Raw genomic sequence first — 24698 nt, 5'->3', positions numbered from 1 at the left:
GAAGAAAGACAAAAGTTACTTTTGAAATGTTTTATAGAATTCCACAGTAAAACCATCCCCACCTGGAGCGGATCCAACTCTAAGAGACTTCAACGCTGTTTCTAATTCTTTTAATGATATAGGTTCTTCTAAACTTCTTTTTATATGATCAGGAAGTTTTGGACCCTCAAGAAGATTTAAAAATTCCATACCTTTTTGAACTTTATCAACAGAAGACTCGGAAGAATACAACTCTTTGTAAAAAACCAAAAATTGATTTAAAATATTACTAATTTGATTATGCATATTTCCTTTCTCATCTTTTATTGCAATTATTTTTATTCTTCTCTTCTTTGCTTTAAGATAATTTGCAAGTAAACTTCCTGCCTTATTAGATTTTCCATAATACAAGGTTTGCGAAGAAAACAAATCTTTCCTTGCCATTCTCGAAGAAATTTCATTATATTTACCCTTAGCCTTTAATAAAGCTTGCAAAGTATCGTGATTCCATTTATCAATTAATTTGGACTCCAGCATTTTAATTTCTTTTTCCAAATCTGAAAATTGTTTAACAAGTTGTTTTTTAATATATGCAGAATACGAAATAATATTACCTCTTATAGTAGCTTTAAATGCGTCCCATAAAATTTCCGCATTAATATCTGCTGAAGTATTTATTTGGAAAAAATCCAAAATTTTTAACTTAATTTCTTCAAGAAAAGTTGAATCCAAAACCAATGCATTATCAAACCTCCATAATGATCTATTATATTCACTATTATCTAGTGTAAGTGTAATCCACACCCCTCCATGATCAGACAAGATAATTGGATAAATGGAAGCTTGTGTCACTTGTTGCACCATGGAATTTGATACCAATATGTAATCAATTCTTGAAAAAGATTTATGAACTGGTGAGCAAAAAGAGAATTCCTGATCATTAAAATGAAGAATACGCCATATATCTTTCAAATTACAAGTATTCACCAAATTATCTAACCCTAATGATTTTATATTTTTGCTTGGCTTTTTATCCAAAAAAGGATCCATAACAACATTAAAATCTCCAGCTACTATTAAATTAGAAGCAGCCAGTGGGAGTATTAATTTTTGTAAATTTGTAAAAAAATCATTTTGATTCGAATTCGGGGCATAGATATTTAGTAAAGTCAAAGTATTATTTCCCATGCTCATTTCCACTTTTATCCATCTCCCTAAAGGGTCAAAATCCATCATTTTAAATGAAGCTAAACATTTTTTGTTAACTAATATAGCCACTCCTGCCTTTTTCCCCACTGTAGGAGCGAAGAAACAGTGTTTCACCCAATTATCCTCTAGCTTCCTGGATTCAACCACTGACAAATGTGTCTCTTGAATGTAATATACATCAGCCTGTTGCCTTTTTAAAAATGCTAACATTTTTTTCCTTTTTACTGGGTGATTAAGGCCATTAACATTGAGTGAAAAGATTTTAATCTCCATCAATCCAATTAACCTTTACATAAGCTCTTCCATTTATTTTATATAAACAAAAAACTGAAATGAGTTGAAATGAAGAAACACCATTTTCATTTATATCCCATACTACTACATCCCTACCCCAATTATCAATTCCCCTTAAACCCCTTCCCATCCCTCCCTCTCCCACCCTTAATAAAGACTGATAAAACCTGGAACCGCACATACAAGACCAAGCAAAGCAAAAAGAAAGCTCTATACAGACCTCAAATATAACACAATATTGTATGTAATAATCATATGTACTTTCTCATATAGTAAGTGTAATATTCTTGAAATATTGAAAATCAAAATAAGAAAACTAAATAAAGATCTAGCACTCCTAGTATAAATGACAAAAGAGAATCTCAAACTCTATATATCTGCTAAAAGAGTTAGCCTTGTAAGAAACCCATAAATATAAATTAAATATTAATAATATATTTTTCCCTTTTTTTTTGAGGATGCTAAACCCAAAATTAGAGTCCTTTGAAAACCTCCTACAACAAAAATCATTCTTTCAGAACTCTAATCATAACCTCCATTAACTCATAATAACCTATGGCTTAAATCTGCCACTATAAGCTCTACTCATTAGTATCTTATCTTCATAAATTATAGTAAACTAACATATATCAAAGTATTCCAATAATATCTATTCAAAGATATGTAAAAACAAAGGAAAAAAATAGTCTCAGCTTTAACAGTCATCTTTTGAGAAAAAGATATTAAAGGCTTCTAAAGAAATAAACTGCCAGCTCCATCAGAGTTCCATTTCACCATTAACATTCAAATTAAAAACAGATCCAAACTGTCAATTAGGATATTCTCAAATACATCAAAGATGAATAACAAATAAAATCAAAAAACAAAGAAAGAAAATCTTAATCCAATTCCATGAAGCCAAATTAAACTGACATCGGCTGTTCCCTTTGATTTAAATACATTTCTAACATCACTGGCTCATCAAAGCTCATAGTTTTATTGTCAATAGTTATTTTCATAATCGCAGGGTATATCAGCCCAAATCTAGCTCCGATGTCTCTCAACTTCGGCCTCATGTCTAGCATTTTTTTTTCCTTTTATCTGCCGTTGTTTTAGCAAAGTCAGGAACGATGTGTACTTTGGCATTCTGACATTTTAAATTTGCATGTTCCCTTAGCCATTCGTAACACCTCTAAAACTTGTTGGTGCCGTAACATCTTGAAAATTATAGGGCGAGGACCTTTTAAAGTATCAGGTCTTCTCATTGGTATGCGATGTGCACGCTCAATTTCTATCGGGTATTTGGATTTGATGGGCAGGACTTTCATCAAAAAGTTTTCAACAAATGAGACAGGGTTGCTTTTCTCCACCCTTTCCGTTACGCCCAAAAGTCTCAGGTTACTCCGCCTCATGATATTCTGGCAGTCCTCCACCTCCCTGGTGAGTGTAAATATTTTATCTCTGTCCAGTTTATATTGCCTTTTTTCAGCTTCAAAGCTGTCCATTCGCATTTCCAACTTAGTTGTTTTGATCTCTAGCACTTCTGTACGTTTATTTAAAGTTGTTACTTCTTCCTGTATCTCATCCAGTTTTTTGGCGTTTTTTAAAAGAATTTCCTTTATTTCTTGAATTTCTTTCCAAAAATCGATGTCGCTCTTATCCCTTGACAACGGGCACTTCGACGGTGTTGCCGGCTCCGGCTTGGATCTTTTAACACTGCCGGTATTGGAAACCACCATTTCCGATTTATTTTGCTTTCCTGAAGCCATAACATTGTTAATTTTCTTCGTTTTGAGTTCAAATTGAAATTTTTATTTTAGTATTTTAAGTCATGAATGTCTGTTTATACGGAGCCTCTGCCTTACCCATCCATTCGCGTGCACTCCCAAGCCACGCCCCCCAATTTAACAACTTTAAATAACTTTGTTGCATCAAATTTAATTACTTCACTAGTTATTCCTCTCTCTGTATCATTGATAAATATGTTAAAAAGTAGTGGTCTCAGCACAGACCCCCAGGGGAATCCCACTGTCTACCCATCTCTATTCAGAATAATGAGCATTTAACACTACAGTGCTCCCCTGTGAATTCATGGTCCCGGTCATTTGTGGTATTTTACAATCGCGAATGACCGGGTAGGAGATGGCAGCTAGAGCGCCGGCGAATGACACGCAGCTCCTGATTGGTGAGGCCCGACTTTAGTACAGGAAGAGGCGGTCGGAGCATACCGCGAGTGATTTCCTTCACTCGCCAGTGCTCCAGCTGCCCTCTCCTGCCTCCCCTGCTAAAAACCGTATTTGCTGTTTTTCAACATTCACGGGGGTTCCTGGAACAAAACCCCTGCGAATATCGGGGGAGTACTGTACTCTGTTTTCTTTTTTAACTAGTTCTTAATACATAATAGGACAGTACCACCTCTCGCTTGACTTTCTAATTTCCTTAGCAGTCATTCAAGAGGTACTTTGTCAAATGCCTTTTGAAAAACTAGATACACAATATCAACTGGTTCACCTCTGTCCATATTTTATTCACTCCTTCAATGCAGTTTTGTGTTCAGGTGACTTACTTTTTTGCCATTTCCTCTCAAGTTTGCAACATAGTTTTTCTGCTTTCAAGATATGTGAACCAAGAGGAAGTCTTTGTAGTGCTTGTGTTGCGATAGCGTAGAGGAGACCATGTGCCCAAGGCCCCGCCCCCAGGAGGGACCTAAGGCTCCCGGGCCTATTCTGATTGGCCCAGGCGCCTTAGGCCCCACCAGTAGGCGGAGCTTTGTGACGGATGGGCCAATCCAGCCTCATTCCGTCGTTGGCTGCCTGCCGGACAGGCGGGTTTGGCTCCTGTCTGTCCGGCCAACTACACAAAGGTACGGGGAAGGGGGTTGGGGGTGTCGTGGGGGGTCGGCCAGGGGGGTCGCGGATCAGCTGTGGGGCAGTCGGAGGTTCTTGGGGGGGGCGGTCGTTGGAGGGAGGGGGGTTTGCGTCGAGGGCAGGAGGGCCTGGGGTCCCTCCTGCCCGTAATGTAGTGCGGGGTGGGGGTAGGGGGTCGCCGTGGCCAGGAGGGTTTGGGCTCCTTCCTGGCCCGAACAACTAACGGGAGGGTCGCCAGAGCCAGGAGGGCTTGGGCTCCCTCCTGGCCCGATATTGTCGGGGAGTTGGGGAGTCGGCGGGGCAAGAGGGCTTGGGCTTCCTTTTGCCCCAATCGTGTCAGGGAGTCGGGGGGGCAAGAGGGCTTGAGCTCCCTCTTGCCCCGATCATGTCGGGGGTGCCGCGGTTAGCTGGGGCAAGAGGGCTTGAGCTCCCTCTTGCCCCGATTGTGTCGGGGAGTCAGCGGGGCAAGAGGGCTTGACGTCAGAGAAAGGGCGGGACCGCCGGAAGAGGAAGCAGCGCAGGCGCAGGGCTCACAGAAGGGCCGGGACCGCCAAGAGGAAGCAGCAGGACACCGGTAGGAGCTTCTACATGATGGGGGGGGGATCCGGAGGCTGTGGGGGTGCGAGCGGTCCTTCAGGCTGGGGGTGCGGGTGCGTGCGAGCGGTCCTTCGGGGTGCGGGTGCATGCGAGCGGTCCTTCGGGGTGGGGGTGCGAGCGGTCCTGCGGGGGGGTGAATCGGACGTCGGGGGGGGGAGACTATGTAAAAAAAATTTTGTACAACGTATAACGCGCAAGGTTATGTGCGGTTTGTAAAAATTGTGTATAACGCGCGCGTTATATGCGTGAAAATACGGTACTTTTTTACAGGAATGGTGGTAGATGCATGGAACAGTCTCCCAGAAGAGATGGTGGAGACAGAGACTATGTCTGAATTCGAGAGGGCCTGGGATAGGCACGTGGGATCTCTCAGAGAGAAAGAGATAATGGTTATTGCGGATGGGCCATTTGGCCTTTATCTGCCATCATGTTTTATGTTTCTCTATTTGGAATGACAGTCTCTCTCGAGAAATGCCATAGGTCTTTATCATTCTCTAGCACATCCTTGTATTTTAATATTTATCCTAAGCTTCTACGCAATGTATTATTAGTTCTCCTTTCTACGCAATGTTAATATTTCTACGCAATGTTATTATTTATCTTAGCTTCTACACAATGTATTATTAGTTGCCTTGAAAATGTGACACACAAATACTAGATTAGATTAGACATACACTGAAAGAGTAGTGGAGGACAGAAAAAGAAATCCAGGTGAGAACAGAACCCTGAAATCCCAGTGACGACAGCGTATCAAGGAGTAGGTAGTGATCAACAGTGTCAAAAGCAACAGATAGATGAGAAGGATGAGGATAGAGCAGAAACCTTTGGATCTGGACAGAAACAAGTCATTGGGGACTTTAGCAAGGGCAGTTTCCTTGGAATGAGGTGGGTGAAAACCTGATTAAAGTGGGTCAAGAATAGCTTCAGATGAAAGGAAGTCCAGGCAGCGGCGGTGAACAACACATACAAGTAGCTTGGATAAGAAGGGAAGGAGGGAAATGGGGTGATAGCTAAAGGGGCACATAGGGTCTAGTAGGGGTTTTTTGAGGAGAGGTGTAACTACAGCATGTTTGAAGACACTGTGAACAGTTGCAGCGGAGAGTGATAGGTTGAGGATGTCGCAGTGCTGTGCTAGATACTGTAAAAAATTAACTAGTTACCATTGCTAGTTGCATGGGATGAAAAGTAACTAGCTACTGATTGCTTCACTAAATGTAAATAGTTACTTTACTAATTACTAAAAAACTTAACTAGGTAGTTAATAGTTAATTATAACTATATGAGCATTACAACGAGTATTTTATTTTCAAATGAGTGTCTTATTGGCTCTGAGAATTAAAAACATTTCAAAATGCTCATTGGTTAAACTGTCTACCGATGATGAAGAGTCTCTTCACTGGTGTGCTTGATGGAAGGCTCATATTCTTCATAATAAACACTTCTTTCACAGTTGTATAGCATTGGAGACTGGATATATCACATGCATCATCATTCAAGAGGTCAAGTTCTGCACAGCGCTGTCCCCTTTATTTGATTCATGGAAGCAGTGTCTTCATTGAAAGTTGGTGCTGCATTAGGAATTGTGTTTCAAGCGTCAGCCTGAGCTTGCATTGCTTGCATCATAAGTATTTAGAATGAGCTCTGGCAGCATCTGACTGGATCCAGTGCAGCTTGAATTGTGAAACACTCGCTACTATCAAATCATCCTTAGCCTCAATTTGACCAAAGCGCTTAATGATTCCATTTATTAGAGCATCAACAAGTGGGCTAGCAATTTGAATGAAGGTCCAATGGAGGCAAGATGTGCACGAAGGGAAGAAATCGTTGGCAGAAGAACTCCCATGAAACACTGATCTTCAGCCTGCAGTGTGTCCAGTGCCATAGCAATCGGTTTCATCACCTAAATATACTCTGCCAGGAAAGCAATTTAATTTGAGTGGAAAGCTATTAGAGAAAGCTTCTTCCAGATTTCATTGAGCACTGAGAAGGCTTGCATGTCCCCAATAACAAAATGTGACACAATGATGCCCCTATTATTGCTCCATGCAAAAGCCAAAGTTTGCTGTTTCTTTGGCAGAGATTCTGATGTATCTGACAAAGAACAGCTTGCTGATCTCTTCAATAAAAGCAGTTTATTATGCGCAGCCGGGCCGCTGTTTTGTAGGTGCATCTTAAGATTTGCTGTAGTATTAATTACACAACTGTAGGTCTGCTCAGAAGCCGGTGGACAAAGATTGTAACGTACATGGATATTTCTGCTGTCTGACCCTATTACTGTAACAAATTCAGTGAACACTGAATGTTCAAATGAGCTTGCGGTGTGATTATCATTTTTTTCCATTGCTAAGAAAGAATATGAAGAGAAATTTGCAAAAGAGGCAAATATTCATAGCAATTTTTTTTGGGTACATCAGAAGCAGAAAACCTGTGAGGAAATCTGTGGGACCATTGGATGACCAAGGAGCAAAAGGGGTGCTCAGGGAGGATAAGGCCATAGCGGAAAGGCTGAATAAATTCTTTGCTTCGATCATTACAGAAGAAGATGTAAGAGTTCTACCTGAACCAGAAATAGTTTTCAAGGGTGATGATGTTGAGGAACTGAAAGAAATTTTGGTGAATCTGGAAGATGTACTGAGCCAAATTGACAAGTTAAAAGGTGATAAATCGCCAGAACCAGATGGTATACATGCCAGGGTTCTAAAGGAACTCAAACATTAAATTGCTAACTTGCTGTTAGTGATCTGTAACCTGTCGCTAAAATCATCTGTAGTACCTGAAAATTGGAGGGTGGCCAATGTTACGCTGATTTTTTTAAAGGGCTCCAGGGGAGTTCCAGGAAATTAAAGACTGGTAAGCCTCACTTCCGTGCCGGGAAAAATGGTAGAAATGATTACAAAAAATAAAATTGTGGAACACGTAGACAAACATAATTTATTTTTTTTTATATTTTCAAGTTTTATTAAAGTTTTATGATAAAGACAAAATAATATAATCACCACAAATACAGCATTGTAGAATCCCACAGCCACTCAATATAGCATACAAAGTAAACATTTCACTATTACACTCCAGTCCCACAACCCATCTTATGATAAAATAAAATAACAGAAAAGGAAAAAAAAAAGCATCAACAAGATACTCACTATGTGGAAGTCCCATTGTTGTTTCTTCAAAGAGACTCCCAAACAACCACCCTACCCATCCCCCCCTGTCCCCCCCTCCCACCCAACAGAAAGATAGGATCAAATACAATGAAAAATGCGGTCCCAAGTCCACTTCTGATGTTCATAATAACCATAATGCTTAGCAGCTAAGCATTCCATCTGGGCAAGTTTTTGCAATTTTATCAACCATTCGTCCTCTGGTGGAGCAACTAACTTCTTCCAATACTGTGCTATCAAACATTTGGCTGCTGCCAACCCCATTCGGACCAATTTTGTCTGCCAAGGAGCATCTCTAACATTATGCAACCCAAGCAGGCACACCTGGGGTACAAGCTGTATCGGATCCTGGATCCACACTGTCAAAGAGCGAATAACAAGCACCCAGAATTTCTGAATCACCCCACACTCCCACCAAATATGCAAAAAGGAGCCAGGACCCCTACCACTTCTCCAGCAAAAATCAGGAACCAAAGGATATAGCACCCGTTCAGGTGTATAATACCAGCGTGTTAATATTTTATATGCATTTTCTTGGACTAAAATACAATGAGATGCTCTCTGGACCTCAGCACAAATACGGGACCAATCATCTGCAGAAAACTGGAGGTGAAGGTCCCGTTCCCACTGCAGCTTGAAAGGAAGGGAAATCACCTCCCTACCTCGCAAATATTTATAGAGAATGGAAATCGGTCTCGGCACTCTACTCAGTAACACCCATAAATTTTCCAAATGTTCAGATCCCTGTGGATTTCCCTTATCCCAACCAACCGAAATCATAAAATGCCTCAACTGCATATAGGCAAAAAATTCACCCCCCAATCCTGGCTTTTTAGCCACTAACCCCACAAAAGTAGGCAAAAAGCCCCCAATAAGTACATCCCGAAATACAGTAACACCCTGAGATTCCCATCTCCGAAAAGCCCCCCTTTCCATTCCTGCAAGAAACCGCGGTTCCCCCGCAAGCGGAGCAAGAGTAGAAACCCCTCCATCACCCCTCTCCTTTTGACACAGAGATCCCCAAACCCGTACCAGATGACAAAAAAATGGATTCCTTTGTCCCTGCAAGCGTTCTGAAACCGACAAAGAAGTCCACAGCCAAGTATTCAGGGCACAATGAGGAACATAACTTTGCTCTATCTGAACTCCAGGCTTAAATATCGCTATCCTCCAATCAAGTATAAAGCGAAGCTGTGCCGCTTCATAGTACCAATACAAATTGGGCAGTGCCCTATCCCCATCTTCCCGAGCAGACCAAAGCACCTGTTGACTCAACCGAGGGTGCTTCCCTTGCCAAATAAAAAAGCGAATTTCCTTATGCAATACCTGCAATAGTCGTTTAGGCACCTCAATGGGGAGTGTTTGAAATAAAAATAATAAACGGGGTAAGATATTCATTTTGATAACCGCGATACGTCCCCACCAGGATAACCATAGCCCCTTCCAAGTCTGCATATCCATCCGCACTAATCGTACTATCCTAGAATAATTAAGGTCATAAAGACGCGATAAATAAGTTGGGATCAAAATACCTAGATAACGAATATGATCCCTTGCTCGCCGCACTGGGAAGTTATCAACCAACCACTGTGCCTCCCCCTCCTCCAAAGAAATGTTCAAAAACTCAGACTTGTCCATGTTGATCGTAAAGCCAGACAAACCTCTAAATTTCCCAAACACCTCTAGGAGCTCAGGGAAGGAGACCTCCGGATCCTTCACATATAACAGAATATCATCCGCAAATAGCGCTAATTTATGTTCTCTCCCCCCCAAATGAATTCCCCTAACCGTCCCCAATTCCCGAACATAACAAGCCAAGGGTTCTAAATACAAAGCAAAAAGTAAAGGGGATAGTGGACAACCCTGTCTAGTCCCTCTGGAGATATTAAAGAAATCTGTATAAAACCCATTAATATTAATACAAGCTCTGGGCCCCAAATAAAAATTCCGTATCCACCTCTCAAACATTCCCCCTATTCCCATCCGTTCCATGACTGCCCACAAAAATTCCCAACTCACTTGATCAAAGGCCTTTTCAGCATCAATAGAGAGCAATACCATTTTACTATGATGTTGCTGAGCCTCCCAAATCAAATGTAATGTTCGACGAATATTATCTCCCACTTGACGCCTCTGGATAAATCCAGCCTGATCAGCATGGACAAGTCCCGGTAACACCCTTCCCAATCTCAAAGCCAACACTTTTGCCAAAATTTTGGCATCCACATTTAATAAGGAGATGGGACGATATGCTCCACACTGCTCTGGGTCCTTTCCTGGTTTTAGCAAAACCATGATCCCTGTCTCTCGCATAGAATAAGGCAGAGAACCCCCATCTCGCACCCCATTACCAACCCTTACCAACAAGGAAATAATCTGTTCCCTAAAAGTCTTATAGAACACATTCGGCAGCCCATCCAACCCTGGAGATTTACCCCCTTTTAGACCCCTTATGACCTCTGCCACTTCCCCTTCTGTAAGTGGGAGGTCCAACCCCTCTTGTTCCAAAACAGATAGCTTAGGCAACGGAACTATATTCAAAAAATCTGTTATCTCAGAGCCAGAATGCAATGTGTCCCTACTATACAACGCTGCAAAAAAAGTTACAAATTGTTTTTGAATATCTTTATCAGTCCTATATCTGTCCCCATCTTTACCACAAATGCACTGTATGGTAGTGGAGACCCTACGGGCTCGAAGATAATGGGCCAGCATAGCACTAGACCGATTTCCATTCTCAAACAAAGCCTGTTTCAATTGCGTCTTCCTAAATGCTAATTCCTCAAGTTGGAGTTGGTGTAATTCCAACCATGCTTTACTCAATTCCGCATATACCCTGGATCGGGGATCAGACTTATGTTGTTTTTCTAATTCCGTCAGTCGTTCACGGAGGCCCAAAGATCGCCTATCTCTATCCCATTTTTTACGGGCTCCCCATTTTACGAAAATACCCCTAATAACTGCTTTCAATGTGTCCCAAAGAATTCCATCTCCTACTTCCCCGTTATCATTTATGTGTAGAAATTCCACAACAGAATCCCGTACTTCTTGTAATATGATAGGGTCCCCTAAAAGAGATTCATTTAATCGCCAAAATCTTCTACCAGATTGCATCCTGAGACCCTTACAGATCACCCATACAGGAGCATGATCCGAAATCTGAATGTTACCCAACTCTGCCTCTTGAATCCCTCCCCATAGGTTTCTATGTGCCCAAAGTCCATCTATTCTTGTGTAAGTCTGGGTAGCATGGGAGTAATGGGAGTAATTCCTCTGTGTACTATGGAGTAATCTCCAACAATCCACTAATCCCAACTGGTGCATAAACCGAACTAATGCCTTACTGTGACGTCGAAGAGTCACTCGTCCCCCCCTGGAATGATCCAAAGAGAGATCTGGACACACATTAAAATCCCCACCACAAAAAATAGCCCCCTGTACAAAAGCACACAGGCCCTCAGTAAGATTAGAATAATAATGAGATTGATCTGTGTTAGGCCCATATATATTAATAATTGTAATCACTTTTCCCTGGATCTGACCCCTAATAGCTAAACATCGTCCTTCCCCATCTTTAAATACTTCATCCACCACTAACCCTATCCCCTTACGGACCAAAATAGCCAAACCCCCCACCCTCTGTGTACCTCTAGCCCGATGGGTCTACAAATGATCATAATGATGTGTATGCAGTAACCTCTCATCCCTTGGTCTTAAATGAGTTTCTTGTAGTAAACAAATATCCCACTTCAGCCTCTGCAATTCACGAAAAACTATACTACGCTTCCCTGGGTTATTTAATCCATTAACATTCCATGAGCCCAAACAATAGAACCATCTTTCCGTGAATGACCCTCCTTATCCCTCCCTCCAATCCCTCCCCTCCCACCCCTCCCTCCCCCCCCTTCTGTTTATCCATCCCCGACTGACCCAAGAACTGGATAGCCAGAGAGAAGAAGTAAGGTCTCCCCCCCACAGAGGGCAACTCAAACCCTTTATACAAGCGTCCCTCTCCCTTACCCTTAAATCCAAAAATGCCCACCGCCTTGTACAACATAGGCAATATATCAAAACAAAGATAAACACTCAAAATCTAGGCTTCACAGTCAATAATGCTTGCTATGAGAACCTCATATGAATTATTGCAAAACAACAGTCTGAGAAAACAAGATCAAATTAATCCTCTCAAAGAACAGTCTGGTTAACCCCTGGCGGATGCCAGACTCCCCATAACCAGGACCAAATGTCCCAGAATAAAAGGGGAAAGAAAAGAAAAAATCTGAATAATAATCACCACTGTCCTTCAGGTATGATCTTTCAATTGCCGCTTCCCAGTACGCCCAACAGTAGACCAAACATCAGGGGAACGTTTCTCCGGCTTCTTAGTTGTAACAGCTGGAGCAGGAACCTCGGGAACATTTTTGCACCCTAATTCTTTCAGGGCTGCCCACGCCTCCTCCACATCACCAACACGTTTTGATTTTCCATCAATCATGATCCACACCCCAAAGGGAAACAGCCAACGATAACTATGACCCTCAGCGCGCAACAATTGCGTGATCTGTTGAAAATTCCAACGTTTTTGTAAAGTAACCCAGGCTAAATCCTGGAAAATGCCCACAGAGATGTTTTTTCCAACGAAAGTCCTGTTTGCGCCGCGCCACTTGCAAAACTTTCTCTTTAATCCCAAAATCCAGGAAGCAAGCAATAATATCCTTAGGCCCCGTACTTCTTGCAGGAACTAAACTGCGATGCGCCCGCACAAGTACTATCGGGCCAGGCAGGGAGCCATGTGCCTCCATTAATAAATCAGTGCATATTTGGCTCACCACCGAAGCACAATCTTTATATTCCTCAATATCTGGTATACCCTTAAAACGTAAGTTGCAACGGCGAGATCGATTTTCTAAATCTTCCATCTGATTTTGTAAGGTCCGGATGGAGGACGGCATTTGATCCAGCTCAGCCCGCACTGTTATCAAATCCTGTGTCAGCTCTGAAACTCTATCTTCCGTTTCCCCCACCCGGCCTCCCAGCTCAGCCATTTCAGACCGCAGCTCAGTCATTGCGTCTTTTAAATCCCGGCGAACACCCACCATTTCATCCTTTAATGCTCGAAACCAGTCCTGTAACATTTGGGGGGTGACCGCCTCAACTGGTGCGCTCTCGGTAACAGGCTCGTCCTCATCCGACTCCGCGTGTACCGGCGCCATTTTTTTTTTGCTTCCCAGCAACAGACTACCACTTGCGGTAGCCGATTTCTCTCCTTCAAGCAGAGGGAATTTATATTTTTCTCACTTCTTTCGGGTCTCCATCTCCGCTGTAATCCAACCACACTGGAAGCGCTAGACCTCCGTTGTTCAGAACGCTGTAAAAGTATAAAAGCACATGTGCCCCTACGGAGCTCCTAGTTCAAGCAGCCATTCTGTGAGCTGATGTCACTTCCTCCGACAAACATAATTTAATGAGACGGAGTCAGCATGGGTTCAACCAAGGAAGATCTTGCCTCACAAATTTGCTTGACATCTTTGAACATGTGAATAAAAATGTGGATAAAGGTGAGCCAGCTGATATAGTGTATCTAGAATTTCAGAAACCTTTTGATAACATTCCTCACGAGAGGCACCTCAGAAAATTACAGAGTCATGGGATAGGTGGCAAAGTTCAGCTGTGGATATGAAATTGGTTATCAGATAGAAAGCAGAGGGTAGGGCTAAATGGTCATTTTTCTCAATGGAGGAGAGTAAACAGTGGAGTGCTGCAGGGGTCTGTACTGGGACCGGTGCTATTTAACTTATTTATAAATGATCTGGAAATTTGAACGACGAGTGAGGTGATTAAATTTGCAGATGACACGAAACTGTTCAAAGTTGTTAAAAAGTAAGCGGATTGTGAAAAATTGCAGGTGGACCTTAGGAAATTGAAAGACTGGGCATCCAAGTGACAGAAGAAATTTAATGTGAACAAATGCAAAGTGATGCACATTGCGAAGAATAACCTGAATCACAGTTACCGGATGCTAGGGTCCACCTTGCAGCGGCGGCCAAAAAAGAAACAGAATGCTAGGAATTATTAAAAAAAGGGATGGTTAACAAGACTAAGAATGTCATATTGCCCCTGTATCACTCTATGGTGCGACCTCATTTGGAGCACTGCGTTCAATTCTTGTCTCCTTATCTCAAGAAAGATATAGAGGAGCTAGGAAAGGTTCAAAAAAGAGTAAAGGGGATGGAACTCCTCTTGTATGAGGAAAAACTAAAATGGTTAGGGTTCTTAAGCTTGGAAAAGAGATGGCTGAGGGGAGGAGATATGATTGAAGTCCACAAAATCCTGAGTGGAGTAGAACGGATACGAGTGGATCGATTTTTCGCTCTGTCAAAAATTACAAAGACTAGGGGACACTCGATGAAGTTACACGGAAATACTTTTAAAACCAATAGGAGGAAATATTTTTTCACTCAGAGAATAATTATGCTCTGAAACGTGTTGCTAGAGAATGTGGTAAAAGCGGATAGTGTAGCTGGTTTTAAGAAACGTTAGGACAAGTTCCTGGAAGAAAAGTCCATAGTCTGGTTATTAAGAAAGACATGGGGGAAGCCACTGCTTGCCCTGTATTGGTAGCATGAAATATTGCAACACCTTGGGTTTTGGCCAGGTACTAGTGACCTGGATTGGCCACCATGAGAACAGGCTACTGGGCTTGATGGACCATTGGTCTGACCCAGTAAGGCTATTCTTATGTACTGAGGGTTAAACTGCAGCCAGCATTTGTCCCCTCAAGGGTCGCCAGGAGAGTCCCAGTTTCCGAAGATTCTAACATGGTGCTTTTCCAGACCACAGGTCTTTGTCACTGCCTCCTTTTTTATCTCAGGGTAAGAATATCTTATGTCCATAATAGTCCTTCTTAGAGGCTTCATTTTGGAAGGGTGTACTCTCCCTCCCCTACTTGGGTTCTCTCCAGTGTTTAGGGCTTCTTAGCCACTTCAGAGACCCATTTCATTGCTAATAACAGTACATGCAAATGAGTTTGCAAATTAGTCCCTTTAAGTATGTAAAAAATAGTCCAGCCATTTATGAAGCAATTCTTTCAGTTCAGTAGAGCCCATTTGGCTGGCTGTTACCACGTAAAGCCGGTATATGGGTAGTTACTGTAATGCACTGTGGCAAGGCAAGACAAACAACTTGAATTGGAGGTTCTGCATGCTATGTAAATAGTAACGCAAAAGTAACTTGTAAATTTTGTTAGCACTTACTAAAATAAACTAACTAGTTACTTAATTTAGTCAATCTTATAAAAAAGTAACTAATTACATTGATAAGTTAACTAAAAATGTAACTTACATGACAGATAGGAGGGATGACAGTGAGAGAGATAGCACTGAGTAGGTTGGTGGGAATCGAATCAGAGGAGCAGGTAGTGGATTTGGAGGCAGAGAGAAGTGCAGTTTCTTCTTCATTGATTTCAGAAAGTGAAGCATGTGAATGTAAACATTTGCGGAGTATGTTTTTGTGTCTTCCTTTCTTTTGATTTCTATTTATTGAGTACTACTACTACTTATCATTTCTATAGCACTGCAAGGCTTAAGCTGTACATTAAACAATAAGAAGCCCATTGCCCTGTACTTGTATTCTTAAACAATTCAACCAAATTTAAAGAAAAATGCAGCTCAATAAGGCAGGTTCTTGACTGGATCATTTGCTTGTTAAGTTTATTGCTTAGCTTTTCTACTTTGGATTGTTGGTATGAATGTTTTTCTTTTGATTTTGTAGTTCCTTTCTTTATGGATTTGTTTTAGAAGGTATACCACTTTATCCTGCTCTGATAGCTGTCTGCATCAAATAAATAAATAAAAACCCATGTACTTCAGTGCACATCATTTATTTCTAATAGCTATATATACCAGGGACAGAGGTCCTTACTTGAAGGAGACAAGTTTTGCTACTCAGATCACATAATTTCATATACACCTAAGTGCATCTCAAAGTTTGTTAAAATTTACCAGGATCCATTGCAGGAGGGTCAGGAACCCAGCTGGGAGGAGCAATGGGAGGAGAAACTGGATCCTGAGGGTCACTGGAGGATGCTCCAGCTTCATGTCTACCCAAACCAGCAGCTCGTAAAGAACGTCTCATCATCTCCCTCAATCTCAAACTAAAGAATAACAAATGATAAAAAAGGGTAAGGCAATTACAATAGAAATATATTTAGCATTTCATCAGTCAAAAGACTGCTGTCTATAGATGATACCTACTTTCATTTTCTCACAAGCGTTACATTACAGGGACTTTTATTAGATGATAAAACAAAATTGCCTACCTGCAGCAGATGTTCTCCAAGGACAGTAATACTTGAATCCTCATGCATAAGTGACATCACTGACAGAGCTCAATATAGGAAACAGTGCCCCAAACTTTTCTAGATACCTCTGAGGGGGTCATTCCATGTCAAGTGGACCAGGAGCCCATGCTCGACCCCCTTGAAATCCAACCAAATTTTACAGGGGTATTGTCTAGGGTTCCAAATGAAACTCTGCAAAATTTTTTGGATCTATCTCAATTTGGTCAAGAGCTAGGGGTGGTTGAACAAAAGCAATTAATCCACTCCCATGTCTCGTGTGACCTAAAACGCCAACTTTGCTTAAGCACTGCAGCACAAGGAAACTACCTAGGAGTCTGAAATTTTGCAGTTCAGTACAACACCTTGGATCATATTTCTGTGCCAAGTTTGAAATCTTTTGCGAAGGTGCTTCCATTTCTACAGGTCAGCAAAGTAGGGATAAAAATTCACAAATGAAAATTTTTGGCAGTTTAGCTCCATACTGCTGCTGGTAGGTAAGTCAGCTGAGGGTACAACTTTACCAGCAGACATGTACCATGAGGTACTTCCAAGATTTGCAAAATGAGCTTTTACAGTCAAGTGAAGCTGAAGATATGACCATTCAAAAAATATGGCTTTATGCATTTATGCAAATTTTCAGTTTTTCAGATTCAAATATCTCTAATGTGTAGGGTTTTTTTGGTGTTTTTTTATATCATTTGAAAGAGCATGTTTTTTTGCTACAGAAGCTATCCTGTTTCATCTTGGACCCAACCTTTCTTTGGTGAGAATTAAAGTTTCAAGGATAAGCATTAGTTGTATATGTGCACAAATGTTTACTATTGAAGAGGCATGTTTAACACAAACCATGTTATATGCAAATGAACAAGGTACATTAAGTTTCACAGTTAAGTTTCGATTGTTACTGTTATATGATCCCCTTCCCTGTATACATGCATTTTCATATACCCACTGCCACTGGTCGTGAAGATCATAACAAGTGTATTATACACTGAGACCAGATATTTATCAGTTATTGATCCACTGTCTGAAAGACAATCCCAATAGTCAGATAATACCATATAAATTTAAAATCTTTATTAAAGACAAAAAAAGAAAACCACATTTATTTAAAGTGCGCATATATACTGACAAAGATCAGGGAATCGAATAAATTCAACTTTTAACTCAGTTTCTTGCACATGGTTTTAAAAGTCTGGTCAATGTTTGCCAAAATAGCTTGTGGATAAGTGTACTATCTGCCTGATGAAGTGGTCATAGGTGCATTAAGGCCTGCAATAATATGCTGTTCAGGGATCCAGCATATGTCTCTGCAAGGTGGCCAGTGAAACGACCGTGCAGGACCTTGTGGATGCAAAAAATTAACCAGGATGTCACATTCCTCTATTGAAATTTCACATACATGACCAATCTACCAAGAATTGTCATATATGCAAGCTAAGTATTGTCCAGGTTAAAAGCTGGATGCTTGAAAGGTAGGGACATAGAAACATAGAAATAGGCAGTAGATAAGGGCCACAGACCATCTAGTCTGTCCACCCCAATGACCCTCCCCTACCTTTCTCTGTGAATAGATCCCACGTGTCTATCCCATTTGGCCTTAAAATCAGGCACGCTGCTGGCTTCAATAACCTGAAGTGGAAGACTATTCCAGCGATCAACCACCCTTTCAGTGAAAAAGAATTTCCTGGTGTCCCCGTGAAATTTCCCATCCCTGATTTTCCACGGATGCCCCCTTGTTGCCGCGGGACCCTTGAAAAAGAAGATATCTTCTTCCACCTCGATGCGGCCCGTGAGATACTTGAATGTATCGATCATGTCACCCCTCTCTCTGCGTTCCTCGAGTGAGTACAGCTGCAACTTATCCAGCCGTTCCTTGTATGGGAGATCCTTGAGTCCCGAGGCCATCCGGGTGGCCATTTTCTGGACTGACTCCAGTCTCAGCACATCCTTACGGTAATGCGGCCTCCAGAATTGCACACAGTATTCCAGGTGGGGCCTCACCATGGATCTATACAATGGCATAATGACTTCAGGCTTACGGCTGACGAAACTCCTGCATATGCAACCTATGATTTGCCTTGCCTTGATTGAAGCTTGCTCCACTTGATTGGCAGTCTTCATGTTCTCACTGACGATCACCCCTAAGTCTCGTTCTGCTTCAGTTCTTGTTAGGATCTCGCCATTAAGGGTGTAAGTCTTGCATGGATTTTGGCTGCCCAGGTGCATGACTTTGCATTTTTTGGCATTGAAGTTGAGTTGCCAGGACCTAGACCAGCATCCAGTAGGAGTAGGTCGTGCATCATGTTGTCGGACATTGAATTTATGTCTGTTGTGCTTTTGCCCACTACATTGCTTAGTTTGGCGTCATCGGCGAATAATGTTATTTTACCTCGCAGCCCTTCTGCCAAGTCTCTTATAAAGATGTTGAATAGGATCGGGCCCAGGACCGAGCCCTGCGTCACTCCACTGATTACCTCCGTCATTTTGGAGGGGGTGCCGTTCACCACTACCCTCTGAAGCCTACCTCCAAGCCAGTTCCCAACCCATTTCGTCAATGTGTCGCCCAATCCTATAGAACTCATCTTGCTCAGCAACCTGCGGTGTGGTACGCTATCGAATGCTTTACTGAAGTCCAGGTATACGATGTCCAGGGAATCCTCAACATCCAGCTTCCTCGTCACCCAGTCAGGTTGGATTGGCAGGATCTCCCCTTAGTAAATCCATGTTGACGGGGATCCCGTAGATTCTCATCATTCAGGATCGTATCCAATTGGCGTTTGATTAGAGTTTCCATTAGTTTGCACACTATTGATGTGAGACTCACCGGTCTGTAGTTTGCTGTCTCCATCTTGGAGCCTTTCTTGTGGAGTGGAATGACGTTAGCTGTCTTCCAGTCCAACAGGACGTAACCCATACTAAGGGAGAGATTGAAGAGCGTGGATAGCAGTTCCGCCAAGACATCACACAACTCTCTGAGCACCCTGGGGTGTAGGTTGTCAGGTCCCATTGCCTTGTTAACCTTAAGCTTTGACAGCTCGCAGTAGACACCACTGGGTGTAAACTCGAAATTACTAAACGGGTCATCTGCTTCAACCCTTGTCTGTAGCTGAGGGCCGAGTCCTGGCGCCTCGCAGGTGAAGACTGAGCAGAAGTATTCATTTAATAGTTGGGCTTTATCCGAGTCCGCTTCTACATAGTCTCCGTCTGGTTTCCTAAGACGTACTATCCCGCCTGGGTTCTTATTTCTGTCACTGATATACCTGAAGAAGGATTTATCTTCTTTCTGGATGTTCTTCGCTAGAGACTCCTTCATGCGGAATTTGGCCTCCCTAACTGCTGTTTTGACGGCTTTTGACTTGGCCAGATAGACTTCCCTAGAGTCCTGTTTCCCTGATTGTTTGTAAGAGATGAATGCTTTTTTCTTCTCTTTGATGAGGTCCGAAATCTCCGCAGAGAACCACTGTGGCTTATTGTTCCTTCGCTGTTTACTTACTGATTTAACATAGCGGTTTGTTGCTTCTTGTATGGTGGCTTTCAAAGTCGACCATATTTCTTCCACGTTATCGGTTTCTGCTTGGCTTTGTAGCGCCTGGTGAACGAAGTCTCCCATTTCTTTGAAGTTTGTGTCCTTGAATTTGAGGACCTTGGTCAGTGTGGTAGATTTAGTGAAACCTTTCCTGAGATTGAACCATACCATGTTGTGGTCACAGGAGGCCAATGTGTCGCCCACCGAGACCTCTGTGACACTTTCTCCATTGGTAAGTATCAGGTCCAGTATTGCCTGATCCCTTGTTGGTTCCAACACCAGTTGCCTGAGTCTTGCTCCCTTCATAGAGTTTAATAGCCTCCTGCTGCTGCCGGAAGCAGAGGAAAGCGTGTCCCAATCCACATCAGGCATGTTGAAGTCACCTAACAATACTGTGTCCCCACGCAAGGTGATATTCTCTATATCTCCGATTAATTCCATATCTAGGTCATCCTGTTGTCTTTGGGGGTCTGTATATTACGCCAAGATACAGACATTTGTCCTTCCCTCTGGCCAAATTTACCCAAAGGGATTCCCCAGTGTAGTGGACATCTGTGATTCTGGTGACCTTAATGTCATCTTTAATATATAATGCTACACCTCCTCCCATTTTGCCCTCCCTGTCCCGGCGAAGCAAGTTGTAACCCAGTATGACCATGTCCCACCAGTGGGAATCCGTGAGCCAGGTCTCAGATATCGCCACCACATCCAGGTCGGCATTCCTCATTTCTGTTCTAATTCCAGGATCTTGTTTCCCAGACTTTACCTCTTGTGTTGCACTACTTCACAGGGCAGCGGGCCTTGCCTTTTCTGTCCCCCTCCCACAAGACTGTACACCTCTTGTGCTGCACTACTTCACAGGGCAGCGGGCCCTGCCTTTTCTGCCTCCCTCCTGCAAGACTACCGTATTTTCACTCATATACCACGCACCTGTGTAAAACGCGCACACGGGTATAGCGCGCGGGGAACTGTAATTTATGTAAATAAATTTTTATATACCGCGCACACCTGTATACCGCGCATGCCGCCCCGACTCTCCCGTCGCTGCCCGACTCTCCTTTCGCCCGCCCCGACTCTCCTCTGGCCAGCCCAACTCTCCTTTCGCCTGCCCCGACTCTCCTCTGGCCAGCCCGACTCTCCTTTCGCCCGCCCCGACTCTCCTCTGGCCAGCCCGACTCTCCTTTTGCCCGCCCCAACTCTCCTCTGGCCAGCCCGACTCTCCTTTAGCCCGCCCCGACTCTCCTCTGGCCAGCCCGACTCTCCTTTCGCCTGCCCCGACTCTCCTCTGGCCAGCCCGACTCTCCTTTCGCCCGCCCCGACTCTCCTCTGGCCAGCCCGACTCTCCTTTAGCCCGCCCCGAATCTCCTCTGGCCATCCCACTCTCCTTTAGCCCACCCCGACTCTCCTCTCCCCCTTAAAGTCCTGTCCCCACCCTGAAAGCCTGATGCCCCCCCCCCGACGTCCGATTCACCCCCCCCCCCCGCAGGACCACTCGCACCCGCATCCCGAAGGACCGCTCGCGCTGGAACACGCACCCGCAGCCACCCCCACCCCCCGAAGGACCGCTCGCACCCCCACAGCCTCCCCACCCACCCCCATCATGTAGAAGTTTCCTATCGTCGTCCTGCTGCTTCCTCTGCCGGGGGTCCTGCCCCTTCTCTTAGCTCTGCGTCTACGCTGCGTCTACCCTGCTTCCTCTTCCGGCGGTCCCGCCCTTTCTCTTATGTTTCCTCTTCTGCAGAGGAAGGGTAGAGGAAGTATTGTAGGTAAATCTAACTACAATGCGAGAAACATCTATTCTAGAGACTACAGTACATTAAGGGCTCCTTTTACAAAGCCGCGCTAGCGGGGTTAGCGTGCGCGACTTTTCATCAAGCGCTAACCCCTGCACTGGCCAAAAACTACCACCTATTCAAGAGGCGGCGGTAACGGCTATCACGTCTGGCTGTTTAGCGCGCGCTATTACACGCTTTAAACAGCTAGCGCACCTCAGAGGTGCCTTGACGGCTATTTTTATGTAGGAAAGATAGAGATAAAGTTTTAATTAATTTCTTCAAGAAAAGGTTGGCTCGCTTTTATGGTTCTCCTATAAATATTTTTCCTGGAGAATTCAGGTGATCTGAAGAGTTTCTTAAACTGAGACCTAGAGCTTTATCCTTGGGTATGACTTTTTTTCTGAAATATTCCGGTGTTTGCTGAAGTTTCAGAGAAAAGATTATATTTTTCAAGATCCTAAACATTTAGAAAGCATAATTCAAACTCAGGAATTAGCCAAATCTGCATCTTCTGGTGAGTTGAAATAATGATTATACATTGGTAAATTCTATATGTATGAGGGGCGTTAAATTATTTATCTACCTTAGTAGAAAGGAAGAGCGGTTTCAAAAAAATTTTGTTTTATTTTTCAATATAGTCCCCCTCATAACTTCATCCACTTTTCCTGCAATTACTTTAACCCCTTCAAAAAAATTCTTCTATTTGACCTTCAAACTATGACCTCACAGCTTCCTTGATGTTTTCATCACTTGACGACTGCTGTCCATGGAGAGATTTCTTCAAAACTGGAAATAGGAAATAATCCAAGGGAGCCGGATCAGGACTGTAGGATGGATGGTTCAGCTGTTAAAACCTACATTCTCGGATGGCAGCCTGTGATTGTTATGACATGTGCACTGGCAAATTGTCATGAAGAAGCAGTACGCCTGCTATGAATTTTCCTAATCTTTTCTCCTTGATTGACTCCCGTAAAGTGATCACTGTGCTGACATATCTCTCTCCAGTTATGGTTGTCTTGTGTGATGAACTCCAGATGCAAAAGTCCTTCATCGTCTTGAAAGACAGTTGCCATGACTTTGCCTGCAGATTTTTCTGTCTTGAACTTTTATGGGGTGGGGGATGACTTGTGCTTCCACTGTATTGACTCCATTAAGGACTAAGGATCTCTGTGATAGATCCAAATCCCATCTCCAGTCACCAAACGATTAAAAAAAATTCACTTGATCTTCACGGAGCATCTCCAAGTTCTCATGATGGCACTGGGAGCCCTCTGGCCTTCTGACATGGCATTAGCATTCTTGGAACCAATCTTTAACTAATATTGGACCTGCTCAACTTTTCATGAATTATTTTCCAAACTATACCTGCTGAGGTGCCCATTTCTTCAGCTAATTGGGAAACCTTAATTTGTCTGACAAAACTAAATCCTTGACTTTCTTACATATTTCTGTGGAAGTTGCTTCCACAGACCATCCAGTGTGAGGGTCATTTTCAATGGATCCTCTACCCCATTTAAACTGCTTGATCCAAAATTTTACTTTGTAGGATGATGGGGCATACTCATCATAAACTGCATGGGAACTCTTCTGAAATCCTGTCTCTTGAAATGTTAAAAACATACTTGGTCAGACCAATGGTCCATCAAGCCCAGAAGCCTGTTCTCACGGTGGCCAATCCAGGTCACTAGTACCTGGCAAAAACCCAAAGAGTAGCAAACATTCCATGCTACCGATCCAGGGCAAGCAGTGGCTTCCCCAATGTCTTTCTCAATAACAGATTATGGAATTTTCCTTCAGGAAATTATCCAAACCTTTCTTAAAACCAGCCACGCTATACGCTCTTACAATACCCTCTGACAATGCATTCCAGAGCATAACTATTCTCTAAGTGACAAAATATTTCCTATTATTGGTTTTAAAAGTATTTCTCTATAACTTCATTGAGTGTCCCCTAATCTTTGTAATTTTTGACTGAGTGAAAAATCGATCCACTTGTACCAATTCTACTCCACTCAGGCTTCAGCGCGGAGGGAGGGAGGGAGGAAGGACATGAGGGGGAGGGAATAGAAAGGAACAATTGTTGGGCCTCAGTGTGTGAGTGAAAGAGATGGTGCACATGGAGAAAGGAAGATAAATGTTGGGCATGGTGTTGGAGAGGGGTGAAAAATGATTTGGGGGATGAAAGAGGAAGAAAAATTGGGACTTATGGAGGGACAGAAAGAGATGTTGGTTTGGTGAAAGAGATAGAAAGAGAAAGAGAGAGAGAAAGGAAGAGAGAAAGATTGGATGCACAGTCAGAAGGACCTGCAACCAGAGATTCATGAAATCACCACACAACAAAGGTAGGCAAAATGATTTTATTTTCAATTTAATGATCAAAATGTGTTAGTCGTGAGAATTTATATCTGCTGTCTATAATTTGCACTATATTTGTCTATTTTTCTATAGTTGTTACTGAGGTGACATTGCATATTTTAAAGTCAAAGTCATCTGCCTTGACATCTTTGAAAAAATCTCAAATAGAAATGATAATTAATATTTTCTCTGCGTACAGTTTGCTTTGTGTTTTTTTAATTTTATGGTCACCATTATGTATTAATAAGATTATATTGTGTGTATATGAAAAATGGATGGAAATTGCATTACAATTAGTATTATTATTATTATGGAGGTGGAGTCCGGGGCGGAGTTCAGGGATACTCGGTTGGTATTTGTTAGGCTTAGGGTGTACTTGGCTTGAAAAGGTTGAGAAACACTGGTTTAAAGCATACTATAAAAGGACCATAGATATTTTTTTTTCGTTTTCAGAAAGATACTTTTAAAATCAGCTTACCTTCTGCTGCTAGACGATCCAGTTCGATTTCCTGGGCCATTACTGGAAACTACAGAGATAGCATTTGCAATAGCCTCAACTGCAGAGAGCCTTTCTGCAAATGTATTCCTTTCAGAGCGCTCTGCTTCTGAAACATA

At 42.7% G+C, this 24698-nt stretch overlaps 1 protein-coding gene across 8 annotated transcripts in view; it reads right to left on the bottom strand.

The window, feature by feature from the left end:
• Positions 1–24698, bottom strand: part of UBR5 (ubiquitin protein ligase E3 component n-recognin 5) — a 1080924-nt gene that overhangs the window by 506100 nt on the left and 550126 nt on the right. For 7 of the 8 annotated variants that reach the window (XM_033933084.1, XM_033933089.1, XM_033933086.1 and 4 more), the window contains 2 exons: positions 24562–24688; positions 16087–16238 (listed from right to left, as the gene is read on the bottom strand). In XM_033933084.1, coding sequence (XP_033788975.1) covers positions 16087–16238; positions 24562–24688 — 279 coding nt within the window. The remainder of the gene's footprint in view (positions 1–16086; positions 16239–24561; positions 24689–24698) is intronic. The other variant, XM_033933085.1, reaches the window with a different exon arrangement.

The sequence above is a fragment of the Geotrypetes seraphini genome, chromosome 2, assembly GCF_902459505.1.
Source record: "Geotrypetes seraphini chromosome 2, aGeoSer1.1, whole genome shotgun sequence".
Taxonomy (NCBI): Eukaryota; Metazoa; Chordata; class Amphibia; order Gymnophiona; family Dermophiidae; genus Geotrypetes; species Geotrypetes seraphini.
The sequence above is the reverse complement of the archived record's forward strand: the minus strand, read 5'-3'. Positions and strand labels throughout refer to the sequence as shown.